Source organism: Rhipicephalus microplus, chromosome 4 (genome assembly GCF_043290135.1).
Source record: "Rhipicephalus microplus isolate Deutch F79 chromosome 4, USDA_Rmic, whole genome shotgun sequence".
In the NCBI taxonomy this organism is placed as follows: domain Eukaryota; kingdom Metazoa; phylum Arthropoda; class Arachnida; order Ixodida; family Ixodidae; genus Rhipicephalus; species Rhipicephalus microplus.
In genome coordinates, this window is record NC_134703.1 from 224,540,818 (window position 1) to 224,557,588 (window position 16,771).

General features: G+C 45.3%; 1 protein-coding gene across 1 annotated transcript in view; it reads right to left on the minus strand.

The window, feature by feature from the left end:
• Positions 1-16,771, minus strand: part of pyd (zonula occludens-like protein polychaetoid) — a gene marked incomplete at its 5' end in the record, with an annotated part of 754,603 nt that overhangs the window by 88,070 nt on the left and 649,762 nt on the right. The window contains one exon of the mRNA XM_075893243.1: positions 14,085-14,191. Within this exon, the coding sequence (XP_075749358.1) occupies positions 14,085-14,191 (107 nt within the window). The remainder of the gene's footprint in view (positions 1-14,084; positions 14,192-16,771) is intronic.

The following is a 16,771-nucleotide window of genomic DNA, read 5'->3' on the forward strand; positions in this document are numbered from 1 at the left end:
ATAAGCATGCCCGCTGCTTGGCATCTACACATGACTCCCTTAAGTGGGAGAAGTTGTTTTTTTTTTAGCACGCTTTCTTTAAAAACAAGAAAATATTCATTACACAGCAGGTACGGCACCAAAAAACAATTTGGTTTGATTGTTTTTAAATACATGCTATGATGTAATGAAGCCCGCTCTGCCCTAAAGTGAATGTTAAAAATGTTGCACCATTGGTTAATCAACAACGTAAGCACAATATAAAACTACCATAATGAGCACTATATGGCGATAAACCACATGCTATTGGTTTCACTCAGTCGTGGTTAAACGTTGTTATTAAAGCTATTTGGAGCTACTTACGTGAGACACCTGGCATACTTATTTGAAAAATTGATTTGCTGCACAAACTTGAAGGAAAACAAGGGAGACAGGAAAGAGCGCTCTTTCCTGTCTCTCTTGTTTTCTTTCAAGTTTGTGCTTTAAGTACCTGCAACGCTCTTTGCCATGTACAATACACCTGAGAAGCTTCTGGGTGGTGTAAGCTTTCTCAGAAATGAAATGATAAAAATATGGCGTTGTTGCTCCTCTACATTTGTTAGATTTCTGCCATCTGGCGGAGGCTTCTTAATGATGTTCTTGCAATCAGATGGCAACACCACTAGCTGGTTGCCATGTAGAGCATCGACACTCACCAATTAAAAAAGTGTCAAGTAAAAAACACTGGCAGCACAGCTTAAAGAGCTGCCAAGAAAACAAATGCTAATACATTCAGACCTAATTATATCAAAGTTGTATTTTGCACAAAAATAACTTCGTTATATCTGAAAATTCATTATAAAGATGCATTGTTAATACTGCATCTATTGAAAGAATAATCTTCATTTACTTCGTTATAACTGATATTTTGTTATATCAAGGTTTATTTGTAACTTGTTCCAGAATGAAGCTAATATACATTGAGCAACAAAGACATAACTTCTGGGATTCAAATTGACATCTAACTAAAATTAAACAAAGCTGTTCACAGTTATAAAACATTGTCAAGTAAACAATTTTGTATTTAGGCGTTCGCGGCATCATTATATTGCCACGCTTCTTTGAAGGTCCAGGTGAGTTTCATTGGACATAGGGGTAGAGCAGCAGGACTTTTGCCAGATGTGTCGCTTGGGCGTGCACTCGAGAGACGAATAACGCGTGAACTTCTTTTTGTGTCCTGTGCCTCTGCATAAGCATGTAACCCACTAAGCGGCAGTACGGGTGACATTATTCCCTCCTCTGCAAAAAACAGCATCGCCTCTATGCTGTAAGGTAAGTGCAAGACTAAAAGTAAACAGATTATACAGCGCGATAACACAAGTTTAAGCGTAATAAAAAAAAAGGAAATGAATGGCAGGAGAAATTATGAACGCGCAAAATAAGGTTTCATGCGCACGACATGAACTATGTCGGACTTGGTTGTCTTCGTTTTGTTTGAGTTGACGACCAACTGTCTAGAACTACCTCGTAGTTCGCATCACTCACGAAGCACAGCAGCTTATAGGGTCCCCAGTACCGGCGTATAAACTTTTTCGAGAGGCCACTTTGACGAACAAGGGTCCACATCCAATCTTGGTCTCCTAGACAGTAGGGCACATCTCGATGGCAGGTATTGAAGCATCGTGCTGTTGCAGACCGATGTGCAGCTGTACAAGCTTGCGAGCTTCCTCAGCGCGTTTGGTGATTTCTTCAGCCTCAGCTGTTAACTGGTCAGCATCTTGACAGGGAAGCATAGCGTACAACTTAGTTTGAACTTCGTGGCCGTATAGAAAGTAAAATGGCACGAATCGCATCGTTTCCTTAATGGCAGTGTTGTAAGGGAGTGTCACATAAGGTAATATCTGATTCCATGTTTTTGCTGGACATCGATGTACATGGAGATTATATCGGCGACTGTTGTATTTAGTCGCTCGGTAAGGCTGTTGCTTTGTGGATGGTAAGCAGTCGTCTTCGGATGCCTAGTGTTGCTTAGCCAAAAAAACCTCATCCATACGTTGCTGAGTGAACGCTGTCCCTCGGTATGTTAACACTGTAGAGGGAGCCCCATGACACAACACGATGTGGCACATAAAGAACTGCTCTACCTTGGCAGCCGTGGCTTGGGGTATCGCCTTTGTCTCGGCACAGCGTGTAAAATAGTCAGTTGCATCTATCACCCATTTGTTGCTGTTGGTAGCGAGTAGAAAATAGCCCAGAAGATCCATGCCAACTTGGTCAAATGGCTTGTGAGGCGGGTCAATTCGTTGAAGTGATCCAGCTGGCTTGCCTGATAGTGACTTGCGACGCTGACATTCACGACAGTCTTTTACGTACTGTCAGGCCAATGGGCCCTTATATGCAGCACACACAGTGGAAGGATGGCGAGGAGAGCACATGCGCATTGCGCATGCGTGGGACGTGTGTCAGCATCCGGTAAAACCCAAAGGGGGCGGAAAAAAGCAGCGGGCAGATAAGGAGAGGGGTGACACGAGCCCAAGGGCTTTTAGGTGGCGTGGTAGCGATCGGATACAGTGCCGGTCGCGCTAGACGTGATGGGTTTTTTCTTCCTCAATGTGTGCTACAGAGCAGAGGTCATGCCAATTTGGGCGTCCACTAAGGCAAGTAGATGGCTCGTATTCTACAGCATGCTATGTGTGAATTTGCTTTCCTACTGTTATGTTCCGTGCCGTATGTTTCATTGACTGACAGTCTACGAGGTTTGTAAGTTCGGGGCGTTTTTTGGTTCTCCTGTGTGCGCTAGTGCTGTATTGTGCTAGTCCAGAAGACCGGTTGTGATTCTTTGAGTTGTGAATAAAAGAAGTTCTTCTTCTCAGGGTTACAGGCTCGTGTCTTGCGAATTTTAGTTGACTGACCCCCCTGAGCGGAGGCGGGGCTTTCATTTGGTGCCCAATGTAGTTTTCGCAAATAGTTGACCTTCCTTTTGTTCCTTCAAATGTGGTTTGCTCTCTTTTCATTCTTTTCATTGCAGGTTGTTTTCGTACCATGAGAACCGCATGCATAAGGGCACCCACCCAGTCAGCCAATCTCAAACGCATTATTCCTTGCGCATTCCCATGCTCTTGCATTTCGGTACATTTACAGCTCCTGAAGGTGAAAACCCTGAGGATCTAAAATCTAATATAATGCTTGACAAGGCGAAACAGGACGCCCTCGCGAAGATGTGTTTTGTATCGTCAAGCAACTGACCGTGCTGTTAGAACGCCAGGCTACACCAGACAGTTTTCGCTTATCGCTGGCCATGGCTACATACGAGGGACACACGAACGAGAAATCGGTTGCAGACTTTTTGCAAGAGTTACAAGATTATCACAACGCGCAAGCCCTGTCAAATTAGACTCTTCTGCTACGCGTTCTGCCCGTCGCCCTGTCTGGCTCTACCACAAGTTAGCATCATTGCCATTCTTTTGACAGTTGGTCCCATTCTGAGCAGCTATTCCGTGTCGAGTTTCTTCTCCTCCGACGACATCGTTCGCATAAAAAGATGAAGAAGGTGTACACAGACTGAGGATGAAAGCCTCCAGGAATACATAGTGTCGTTACAAGAGCTTTACGACAGCGTGGATTCTTCGGCATCCGAGCGGACAGAGTGACACGGGTAGTTAAGATATCGCATCAGCATTATCATGCGTACTTTAGGGGTTGTTCATTCTCTTCACTCGATGTTCTCGCTAGAGCGACAGGAGATATTCAGGCCGCGACGTTGCGGAGCTCACATACCAACCTCCATTCCCGCCCGAATTCACTCTCGAGCTGTTCTGTGCGTGGCATGATTGGTCTAGCCCGATAGCCTCATTGACGGCTCCACCAAGGGATCTAGACCCATTCAGCCACTGCAATTTGTCTGCTTCGTCTGCCTTCACGTCAATAATCCAGGAACGTCGGACACCCACACTGGGTGCCCTGACCCAAGGTCAGCCCGTAGCGGCCGCTGCACATTCTGGTGCAGGAGGCAGAAGCAAGAGCTCTCTGGCGTGCTTCCCGTGTGGAGGCTGGGGCCACTACAGAAGCCAGTGCCCAAGCAGACCACGCCCTGGCCGTCCGGGAAACGACCAGGGCCGGCAATGATGAGCGCATGCCAATCGCCAGCCAGTATTCTGATGCCCCTCCGGGGTCCTTTCACCTTACGCAGGTCCTGGAAAACCTACTACAGCCCCTACATGGGCTACGGCTCGTATTCAAGAGCAGCCAGGCACATCGCAGAGGCCTCGACGCTGGGTGTTTTGGTCTTCGCATCATCCAGTCGCCAAGAAACACAACCACGGGAAACCTTCGGCAAAGCAGCACATGCCCAAAGAGATACAGCCACATCCCTTCCCGTTCGGATATCTACCAGAAAACCGAGAAACCAACGGTCCTTCAAAGTGCTCCCCGCCCGAAAACAGCCACGGTGTACTCTACAATATGGTGAGTGATCTTCTGTTTCTCATCGTCCACGCTAAAAAAGCACCGTTTGTGATGGTTTCCATGACAGGAGTAAAAGTGCCGACTCTTTTAGATACTGGCTCAGCTGTTTCTGCTTTCAGGAATCGGATTCAGAATGCCTGCGAGATTAAAGGCTTAGCTTTGCGAAGCGTCGACACTAATCTGCACGCTGCTTCTGCTCATGTTGTCTTTGCGAAACTTGCAGATCGTTTAACGGTTACACTCGATGAGCGAAAAATTCGTCAACATTTCCTAGACCTACCCAGACATTCCTGCTTCGTGATTTTGGGACACAGTTTCATAGCTAAGTCGGGAATAGTGCTTGATATCCGTACGGGCACCTACAGACATGGCATCAATGCAAGACCACTCACATTTGTGATTACTTCACCAGAACCCCTGTCTGATCTGCTTGCAACAAATGTGCATCCGTTCTTGAAGACCACAGATGACTTCTTGACTGTTATCAAATTCTTCAAAGGGCCATCAGAGCTAAAAGCTAAAATCAAAACAGCCCTAAAGCCCTTTGCAGCGATGTTCACAGCGGCTCCTGGCAAGGTCAATGTATTGGAACACAGGATCGACACAAGTGACGTCCGCCCTATCCGTATCAATTCGTGCCCTTTGAGCGTACACAAGCGTGAACTTCTGGGCACTGTTCTCAAACGAATGCTCGCCACTGGTGCTAGAGGAGGGTTCAACAGTCCATGGGCATTTCGAGTTGTCTTAGCTCCAAAGAAGGACGGCTCTGCGTAGTTGTGCAATGACTACCGGCAGTTAAATGCCGTCAGAGTTCAAGACTTTCCATCAATCGACTCTGTTATGTACTCCTTTCACTACCCTTGACTGTAGCAGAGGCTTCTTGCCAATTTCATTAGCAGAGTGTGATGCTGATAAAACGGCATTTACTTGCCACAGGAGATTGTTTGAGTTTACGAGGTTACCTTTCTGATTGTGCAATTCACCTGCCACATTTCAGCACGTCATGGACATTGTGCTTCGAGATGCCAAATTTAACTATGTAATGGACTATATGAACGACATGGTAGTCTTTTCGCAAACCTTCGACGAGCACCTGATTCACCTAATCGCAGTATTACAACGAATGCAGGAAGCAGGCATCACTATCAACCCCCAGAAAGTTCAGTTGGCCTCAAACAAAATCAACTTCTTAGGTTTCATTGCCTAGCAAGGCACAATATGATCAGACGAACAGAAACTTCAGGCCATCCTGAATTATCCACCACCAATGGGCGTCAAGAGCCTGCAACGGTTTTTGGATATAGTGGGCTTCTAGCACCACTTCATTCCTCACTGCGCCGATCTGGCAAGACCGTTTCACCAGCTTTTGTGCAAGGGAGTCCATTGGTCTTGGAGTAACGTGGAGCGGGCAGCATCCCAGGCTCTGTCGAAGGCTATCGCTGATATATCACAGCTGCGCCGCCCTGACCCAAAACTTACGCTTCACTGAGCAGACCGACACAAGTGGATATGGCCTTGGGGCAGTTTTGCTCCAGGAATATCAAGGGATGCTTTACCAGCTAGTATTTGCGAGCCACACGCCTTCGGGCACAGAAAGAAACTACATCGTAACAGAGAAAATGTGCCTTGCAATCGTACTCGCGCTGAAGTAATTCGACATGTACCTGGATGAAGCTTCATTTATGATTCAAACCGATCACCAGGCACTGTCATGGCTGTCAAAGCTGGAAAACCTATCCAGTCGTCTGGCCCAGTGGGCTCTTCCTCTTTAGAAATATAATTACAGAGTGGAGTACAAGAAAGGTAGCGGCAACAAAGTGGCTGACACGTTTTCCTGGGCACCACTGCCCGAAAATGGTGAACAAGCCGCCGACGTCCTGGTTGTGACAATACTTGTGCATGGGAATATTGGTCTCCCGACAGCAGCTTGTTGACACTCAGAGAAGCGATGACCAGTTCAAGCAAATATGCACTGGCCTGGCCATCTCAAGTGCCACCAGGAACACACAATCCACAAACACCAATGGCAGCTACTTGAAAGCAGATAACAGCCTTCTTTTGCGTTATGAACCCTCACTTAATAAGCGCAATGGTGAGCCCCCATTTCGCGTTTCCATTCCTTGGACTATATGCAGAAGTTTCTTAGCATACTTTCATGACACAAGCCTCGCTAGTCCCAGTGATGGCAAGAAAACTTTTGAATAGTTGTGTCGCATCGCCACATGGCTTCACGTGAGAAAGGACGTCCTATTATACGCCCTACCTGACAGACTGCAAAACCGAGGGGAAACAAAACCACCGGGCCTTATGCAGTCTGTGGAAAGCAGGTACCCATGAAAAAGTGCCCAATGCGACCGTACCTCAGATCAGCTAAGGGTTGTCTATACTTGTTAGTAGTCACTGACCATTTTTCGAAATGGATAGAGTTGTACCTGTTACGCCAGCTGGATTCAAAAGGAATTTGGAATTGTCTGCTGCAGACGTTCACTCGCTTCGGTTTTTTAAAGCAGCTAATAACACACAATGCCACATATGTATTTCACAGGCAGAATATTTGCAGAAACTTGTAAAGTTCTTGATGTACATCACAAAAAAACAATACCAGTTCACAGAAGACTGCACTTCGTATTGTCGACGACACCGTCACACTTCCACCACGAACCAGCATGTTCGTTATTGTACAGGACAACATAGATTATGGCAGTAGTAGTATCGCTGAAGCAAACCTTTTGGTGCTCTTGGCTCGGCAAATCTGCGTTGCCCACGGCATAACCCAATTTAAATGTGAGATGACTGAGTGCAAAGTAACATTTCGTATGTGAACAAGGCTACCATGTGGGAAGCAAAAATGTTTTTTAAATTTTTGTGTATTTTACTTTGGTCGGCGTTTCTGTTACTTTGCTCTATGTTTGTCCCCAATCAGACGGGATTTCGTCGGACACTTGACTGTGAGATGACTGAGTTATCGGTGACCAATTTTAGCGGAGCATTCCAACACTTGCCAAGCAAACAAATATCGCTCATTTTGAACCCATAAACGATGAAGTGTGTACGACGATTGCCTCGATTTCTAAAGCCGAGAACTCAGCAAAGTGACAAAGAAAGATGTTTTCCCTCATTCGCACATCGATGACTCATTAGACCACTTCCGACGTGCTCGATACTTCTCCTCTATGGATTTATGCAGCGGCTACTGGTAGATCGAAGTGGATGAACGCAACCGAGAAAAAACAGCACTCGTAACTCCTGGTGGTCTGTACGAATTTAAGGTACTACCCTTTGGTTTGTGCTCTGCCCCTGGGACATTCCAGAAGATGGTGGATACAGTGCTGTCCGGTTTCAAGTGAGAAGCATGCCTTGTTTACTTAGACAGTGTCGTGTTTTCACAAAGGTTTGAGCAGCACTTGCAGCTACTTCAATTTGTCTTCGTTCCGATTCGCACGACAGGCCTATCACTGCAACCAGAAAAATGACATTTTAGTTACAAGGAACTAAAGTTTCTCGGCCATCTTGTTAGCCACGATGGTATTCGGCCGGACCCAGACAAAAGATTCGCTGTCACTGATTTTCCACCACCCTCCAACAAACGTGATGTGTGTGGGTTGCGCACACTACAGACGATTTGTGCAAAATTTCACAAATATTGCCGAATCCTTCACTCGTCTGACAAAAGAAGATGTTCCCTTCGTGTGGGGCCCTGAGCAAAGGCGTGCTTTCTCCGAGCTCCAGCAACGTCTCCAGATTGAGCCCTTACTCTGACACTACGACGAAGATGCTGACACTGAACTACACACAGACGCCAGTAACATCGGCCTTGGTGCAGTCCTCGTCCAGTACCAAGGTGGCATCGAATGTCCTATTGCTTATGCTGGCCGGATTTTATCATCTGCAGGGGCGAATAACACAACCACTGAAAAAGAGTGCCTAGCTATTTTCTGGGCAATAGATAAATTCAGACCGTACCTGTATGGATGCCTGTTCAGAGTTGTTACCGATCATCATGCGCTCTGCTAGTTGGCGAACCTCAAAGACCCTTCCAGACGTCTGACCAGGTGGAGCTTACGCCTTCAGGAGTTCGATTTGACAGTCATGTACAAGTCTGGCCGGACGCATACTGATGCGGACTGCCTTTCCCGAGCTCCTCTTATGACAGCGTGAGGTGATCACGATCTCAACGGCCCTTTTCTCTGCGCCGTTAGTGTATCCAACTTAGCTGAACACCAGAAGAACGATTCTAAGGTTCGACAATTTATCGTATCTTGAAGACTGCAGTCCGCATCCACCACCAGCAATCGCACGCTCGCAATCATCGTTCTGCATTCACAGCAATATACTCTATAAAAGAAACTTCCACCCTTACGCGACTGAGAACCTGCTCGTCGTCCCGCCAGCATTACAAGCCGATTCCTTGTCCGCCTGTCGCGACGAGCCTTCTTCCGGCCACTAGGGATTCACACGTACCCTGGCACGGATTCACCAAGACTACTACTGGCCTAAGCTCAATCGGGATGTGAAGAATTACGTGAAAACGTATCAGAAGTGCCAGCACCTAAAGCACCACATAAGTACCAAGCCGGCTTTTTGAAGCCCATTGCTCTTCCGACACAACCATTTCAACAAATTGGCAAAGATCTGCTCGGACCTTTTCCCAAGTCTCATGACGGCAACCGCTAGATTGTAGTCGCTACTCATTACATGATGCGCTACTGCGAAACAAAGAAATTACAATGTGGCACCGTGATTGAGACTGCCCACTTCTTTAAGAAGAGCATTGTCCTCCATCATGGAGCACCAGCAGTTGTCATAGCTGATGGTGGCACAGCTTTTACCGCCTGGATGGTACAAGACACCATGCAGCTTAGTGGAATAGCTCATCGAAAAAACTACTGCATACCACCCACAAAACAACGGCCTTACAGAACGACTAAGCAAGATGATCGCCGATATGTTAACCACGTACGTTGACCAAGACCACAAGAACTGCGATGACATCCATCCTTACGTCGCGTTTGCTTACAACACCGCTTCGTAAGAAACAATTGGGTTCACATCATTCCGGTTGCTTCACGCAGGGAGGTCACTACAATGCTAGATGCGATGCTTCTACCAGACAGGCACCAGATTAGTGTCAAGATGAATGAATTTACCAGACTCGTGGACGCAGCTCACAAGCTTGCAGTCAAACGAATCAATAAGCAACACGTATTGACTCACTGCAGTACAACGCTCGTCGTCGCGACGTCTCTTACCAACCCGGAGAACGAGTATGATTGTGGACTTCCATTCGACAACGGGGCTGGTCGGAAAAGTTGTTACACCACTATTTTGGTCCCTATTGAGTTCTCCGTCGTCTCAGCGAAGTGAACTATGAAGTTCTTGACGAGGACATGGCTCGTCGATCCCGTCGTTCACAACAACCATACGTCGTCCATGTTTCGAGAATAAAACTGTTTTACCAGCGCTGACTATTCGTCAAACTCCCTTGTGTAGACTTGCAGGGATCGTGAACACCCCCTTGTGTACTGGTTATTGTGTGTGTTTTATTTTCATCTTGTACCGTATTTACTCGCGTAATCCTTGCCCTTGCATAATTTTCGCACCCCCCGCATCGCCAAACAAAAATACGATTTTTTTCCTCGAGTGATTATCGCACCCCGGAAAGTTGCCGCAATAATGTCCTCTGCTTGTTCCAGCCGTTAATGATGAGAGCGCACACCATAGGCGCCATCTCTAAAGCATCAAGCGTACTATTATTGCACGAAGATTCAATCCAATCCAAGCCAAGCCAAAATTGGAAGTGTGCGTTGCGGCATGTTTTGTATGTTGTGTCGGTAATCTTGTCACTGTATGGGGCGATACTGAAGCTACACGGCTGCTTTCAAGTTGAAAGTGATTGATAATGCACTAAACAACGGCAACAGGGCCGCCAGTAGGTCCTTCAGAGTAGACGAGTTTTGTGTTCGCTACTGGTGACGGCAGCTGAAAGCCACCAGGACGCGTTGGGTCTGCCGTGTGCCTAATACTGAGATTGATGGTAAACTTTATTTCTTCAGAAGGAAACTGTGGACGATTCCGTTGAATAGCCATCAGCCTAATACTGACATTCTACGCTCACCTTTTGAGGGCTTCTGTTGAGTGATGAACGCTATCACTACGCCCGCAACGCCCACAAGGTTTGCGTATAATATTCTAATTCTCGACTATTTGCTCGCACTTTTTGTGTATCAAATAAATCTTGTCTTGTGTTGAACCTCTGCTTTTATTGCTGAGGTAAATATTATTTAGTACTTCTCAAAGCTTGCTGTTAGTTGCTAGCGTTAGAATCTCGATTTGCGGCCACTTCATTTTTTTTTCCCTCTATACGTTTTCGTGTAAAGTTTTTTCCGCGTAATTCACACACCCCCCAACTTTGCATCGGTTTCCCGCCGAAAAAAGAGTGAGGAGTATGATTATGACATTGGGACGATATTTTTTGTGAAGTGGAGTAATGCCACTAGTAAAAGTTCTACAAGTATTGTTTCTATAGATGCTGGCAGGCTTGTATGTGCCATTGTTCAAAAAAGGACAATAATGAGCTTGCGGAAAAGACAAAGTCATATTGCCGTTGCTCGATCCAGCTTGACATCCTTGAGTGCTCTTATCTACAGGTTGCAGTTACGATGTTACGTGACAATGTTGATGTCTGCAGGGCAGATTAGAAACTTCGAACTTGAAGAGAGCACACCCTTGTCCACACAAGTCGAGCTTGCGTAGGAGTTGAAAAAAGTTTCAAATCTGGCGGAGGAATTCACACCTTTGCCTTCCACGTGTAAATTCAGTACATAAATACAATTTGACCTATACATTGCCTCATCCTTGATAAGACAACTAGAAAAAAAAAAAAACTCACCAGTGCTTAATCAACCAAGCAAAAAAGACACATTTTAATTTTGCTATCTCATGAGAAAATGCTTGGAATCCACTCCAAACTTTTTTTTCTGCATTTGCATGTTGAGGTATTCGATAGATATTTTAGATATATTCAAAAAATGTTCGAAAAATATTCGATTCACACTCACACTTCAATATTCACTTTACACTCAAAATTTTGCCATTCGCAGAACACTAAATGCTAGGCGTAAATTTCTAATGACACACTACCTGAATTCATCAAGTCATATCCTGATGAAATTTGATGCCACTTTAAACAAAGTAAACAAAAGTTTCTAAAATACTAGTTGAGGAGGACATGATAATAGCTCTAGAACCTACTGCTGATCACTTTAACATACGGTATTTACTCATGTAGTAAACACACTCGCATATTAAAAGCCGTCAAAACTTGGATTCCCCCCCCCCTCCCCCCATAATAAACACAACCCCTACATTCATCCACTGCGGTCCCGCTAACTGACACATGGGGCCTCCTTGTCCGTTCTTTATTATTAGGTCCACCTTCCTCGGCTGCTCCTTTCTCCCCTTGGTCTGCTGCCATGCGCCGTAGTGTTTATCCTTCTATCTGCGCTTGGCATGTCGCCTGTTTTTTATTTGTATATGCGCCACAGCAGAGTTCATGAGCGGTGCGAGTGTACAGACATATCAGCTGATAAGCACACAGTGAGTCAAGGTCACTAAACTGCCCACACCACCGATGGTCACTTCCTGCTAATACAAAACTTTACGGTTTGACCACATGCGTGCTATTTTTGAGCAACAATGGTAGGATTTGCTGTTGCCTTGGCTGTCGCGAAGGGCCATTCGTCGCTATCGCATAACAGGTTTCTGGAAAACCAGAAAAAAATTTCTGGTCGCCCAGAAAAGATAGTGACTATTTTAGCAACATAGTATATAGCATACCCAATTCTCACTTTGATTGCAATTTGCTCTTCGTGCCAGTTATTCGCACGTACTTAAAGGAAACGCAAGATATAGGCTATTTTTTCTACAGTAACTTCTCATGTGGACAGCGAGGTGGCGGCCGTATTTTGTCATAATTCTTGTTATCAACAGTTTGTTTCAATGCTTCGGTGGTTGCTTGCTGCAATGTTGGTTACTTGTCGCACTCATTATGTGAGGTTGCCCCGAACTTGGCAAAGCGCGTACCTAGCGCATGCTTCTGGGCCTTCTTCGAGATCACAGCAGATACCACTGTTGTAGTTAAACAATTGGGAGAAAAGAAACGGGCAACGTGGAGACAGTTTGTAGAAGATAGGACCATCAACCACCAAAAATGAGAGAAGTGCAGAGAAGCAGAGAAGCTGTTTCCAAACAGTGTACGTATATGTCGATTGCGAAAGGCTAAGCGACCTAACTTTTTTTTTCATTATCGCATTTTTTGCTGATCCTGAAAATGTTTTCATAAAATTTGCCCCACATAATAACCGCACCCCTGTTTTTGCTTAGATTTTTTTAGAAAAAAAAAAGTGCGTTCATTACGTGGGTAAATACGTATACATTCAGAGTGTTTTTTCAGAACTTATGAACTGTGTGATGCATACCCACAATTACAGATGATGTTCTGATAACTAATGAAGATAGTTTACAAATGTGATATAGAGTTAATCCTAGCAAATAGTTAGGGCTTGACTACATTAGTAGTTCATTCCTACGGCATTATGCTAAAAAAATTACCAACTTCCTTACAGCCCTTTTCAATGAATCACTCAAATATGGTGAGATATCAGCCAACTGAGTCACATGGCTCACATTGTGCCGATCATTAAAAAGCAGACCGCTATTCCTTGTCAAATTACGATCTTGTTTTCATTACAAGTAGCTGCTGTAAAATGTTGGAGCATGTTGTTGTGAATAACATTAAGAGGTCTTTACCATAATATAATATCTTATTCTTAATTAGGAAGTTTCATTAAAAAATATGTTTAGAGTAACTCAGCTTGTGCCTGTAGTGTATGAATTTGCACAGGCATATAAGGACAGGCCAATGTTTCTTTTTTTTGAAGATTTCAGCAATGTCTTTTACAAGTCATATCATGGAGGGAAAACCTTTATTAGAGTTTGAAAATAGTGGGTTTCTTTCAGATACTGTTAAATAAATTAATGCGTATTTAAAAACAGGGAGTCAATTTGTTGAGGTTAGCAGTTGTGCTTTCTCTTCCCTGAGTGTTTCTTTCGGTGTGTCACAAGGCAATGTGTTATGCTCCCTACTGCTCTTATATTTTGTTAATGATTTAGCTAATGTAACATGTAAGAACATTTCTATTGGATTAAACATAGATGACTGAGTTGTCTTCCAAGAAATATGTTGTTTAAATGACCATGTGTTGGGTACTTCAGGAGTCTCTTTCATGTACAGGCGACTGGTGCCAGAATGGGGGTACGGAATCTAATAGCAATAAAATAGTTTTCTTGATCTCTTAAGAACAACAAAAACGTGAGCTCTAAGCCTTTATACTAATTGTCTCTGTAATCACATACACAAAATGGCAGAAAATTTAAAATATCTTGAAGTAGCTTTGACCAAAACACTTACATGATCAGATCACATTACAAGCATATGTATAGCTGCCTTTAAACTTAAACTGCACTTAAACAGATTATTGACATACAATGCTGCGCAAAAAAGCTTTGGCCCATTCCACCATTGTTACTATAACTACTTAGTCTTGAAATTAAAACTTTCATAATGCCCAGTGCATTAGTTTCTCAACTTTAACGATTCTCACCAGTGGAGTACGCCCATTAGTTCGTTCCAAAGAAGCTGCCTTGTGTGCTGTATTGATGTAGTCAGGACCACTAGGAAGACCAGGCGGTGGCTCCTCACTTCCATGACCTGCACTCAGATGACAATATTTTATTTATCAGCACAGACAGCTGCAGAAATAATAGTGTAAGCTCCGCTATACTGGGAATAAGAAGCATGCAGCTGATAAACATTATGAACTTGTTTACAGCGCAACACTAGAAACACAGGACAAGGAAAGAGCAAAAGAGAAAGAAAAGACAGAGTTGTTTAGTTAACACATAGAAAAGAGTCCTGAGCCTTTCGCTGTCCTGTGTTTCTGGTGTTGCGCTGTAAACAAGTTCACGATAGATCCCAACCAAATGGCCAACTTACGGTCTTACTGCAAGATAAACATCATGTTAGCTTAGCGCTTTACCCTACAGTACGGTGACTACTGATTTCCCGTCTGCAGTCCTTAACCAAGACACTGTCCCCGGGTGCCAATGGGAGGCAAATGGAGAGGCAGGGTGGTACGAAGCCGCCGTCCCATGAGCAGCTCCGCTGGTGTTCTGCCTAGTAGTCCCGGGGTGTCCCTGTAGGCTAACAGAGCCAAATAGGGATCATGAGACTAAGAGTAGCCTTTTTACTGTTTTCACCATTCGTTCTACCTCCCCATTTGCCTGCGGGTATCTCGGGCTACACGTCACACTCTGGAATCCAATCCATAAGCCCTCGCGCACGCCTTAAATTCCTCACTAACAAATTGAGCACCGTTGTCTGTTACCAGCACTTTTGGAATACCGTGCCATGCAAATACAGCTTTGATATGACTAACAACGCTGTTGCTAGTAAGAAATGTCAGCAAACACAACTCAGAAAAGCGCGATAGATAGTCCACTAAAAGCAAGTAGTTCCGGCCATGGAGGTGGAAGATATCTGCTGCAACCCTTTGCTATGGGTGATTAGGTGTCTGGGTTGGGATCATAGGTTCACTCGGCTGGTCTCGAAACTGTGAACAAATGCGGCAATCGCCAACCACGGTAGCAAGCTGAGAGCTTAAACCAGGCCACAAAACGGATTCTCTTGCTCTCGCCCTGCACCTCACGATACCCTGATGGCCTTCGTGAAGCAGACTTAACATTCTATTCTGGAGCGAGTGTGGTACAACGAGGCGCGTGCCATGCATGAGCGCTCCTTTGCAGACGCTCAGAGCTGCACGATCTTGCCAATATGGCCTCAATACGCTTGGCATCGAAGCTGGTCTCGGCCATCCTTCACGAAGATAACGGCACAACATACGGCAGGTCTCGTCCTTTGCCTGTTCTTCGCCGACCAGTCGAAACTGGTCCGACTCGCCCAACTCTGACAACACCCCAGAAACAAACGAGTTGACTTCCTCTACCGAAAGGACGCCCTTACTGTTTTGCTGTCGCATCGGCGCTCTAGAAAGTGCGTCAGCAATTCCCAAGTTTTTCCTTGGAACATATTCCACCTCGAAACTGAATCGCATCAGACGCATTCGAAATCGCTGAATGTGCGGCGGCAATAAATCAAGCGGGGTCCTTCCTAGCAATGTGACTAGCGGTTTGTGATCTGTTTCCAGCGTTATGTAAAGCCCATGTACGTAACTTTCAAGACGTTCGGCCACCCAGGTTAGAGCTAGGGTCTCCTTTTCAATTTGCTTATAGCGCATTTCTGTTGGCGTCAATGATCTGGAAATAAACACAACTGGCCGTCTTTCTTTGTTTGGTTGTACCTGAAGCAGAACTGCCCCTAAACCGTACGAAGATGCGTCTGCAGAAAGAATAGTTGGATTATGCGGATCAAACTTCGCCATACATCTATCGGAACAGATGGCCTGCTTTACGCTGTCAAAGGCCATCTGCTGAGGTGCAGCCCAACTCCACTCCTTGTTCGTTTGCAGCAACTGACGTAACGGCGCGGTCTTATCTGCTAAGTCGGGTATAAACCGCGAGCAATGATTTGTGAGACCAAAGAATCGGCGCATGTCGCTTACATTTTCCGGTGGCTTCATATCACTGATCGCCCTAACTTTAGCTGGGTCCGGTCGTATGCCATCTTTGCTCACTCGGCATCCCAAAAAACAAAGCTCTTTTACACTAAACTGGCATTTTTCCCAATTCAGGGTTACGCCGGCTTCTGCCAATCGGTTTAAAATCTGGAACAGTCTCTCATCATGCTCTTTCTGAGACGAACCAAAGACCAGTACATCATCCATTATGTTTACGACCCCCGGCACTCCATCAAGGATTTCACACATCTGCCTTTGAAAATACTCAGGAGCAGATGTTATTCCGAACGGCAGACGCTGAAAGCAATAACGTCCAAAGGGAGTAATAAACGTTGTGAGTAGCTGACAGCCCTCGCTTAGCTTTACCTGATGGAATCCCGAGTTTGCGTCAAGTTTAGAAAACACCACTGCTCCACTAAGCAGCGCAAGTGTCTCATCAACAGTGGGAAGCACAAACCGCTCACGTTTCACACTCTTATTCAAATGCGTAAGATCAACACAGATCCGAACTTGCCCGGAAGGCTTTAAGATGGGCACTATGCCAGCACTCTATTCGCAGGCCCTTCAACTTTACGAATCACTCCGTTTCTTTCAATTTCCTGTAGCTCGCATTTCACGCCATCCCTCAGCGGGATGGGTATACGACGAGCGGTGTG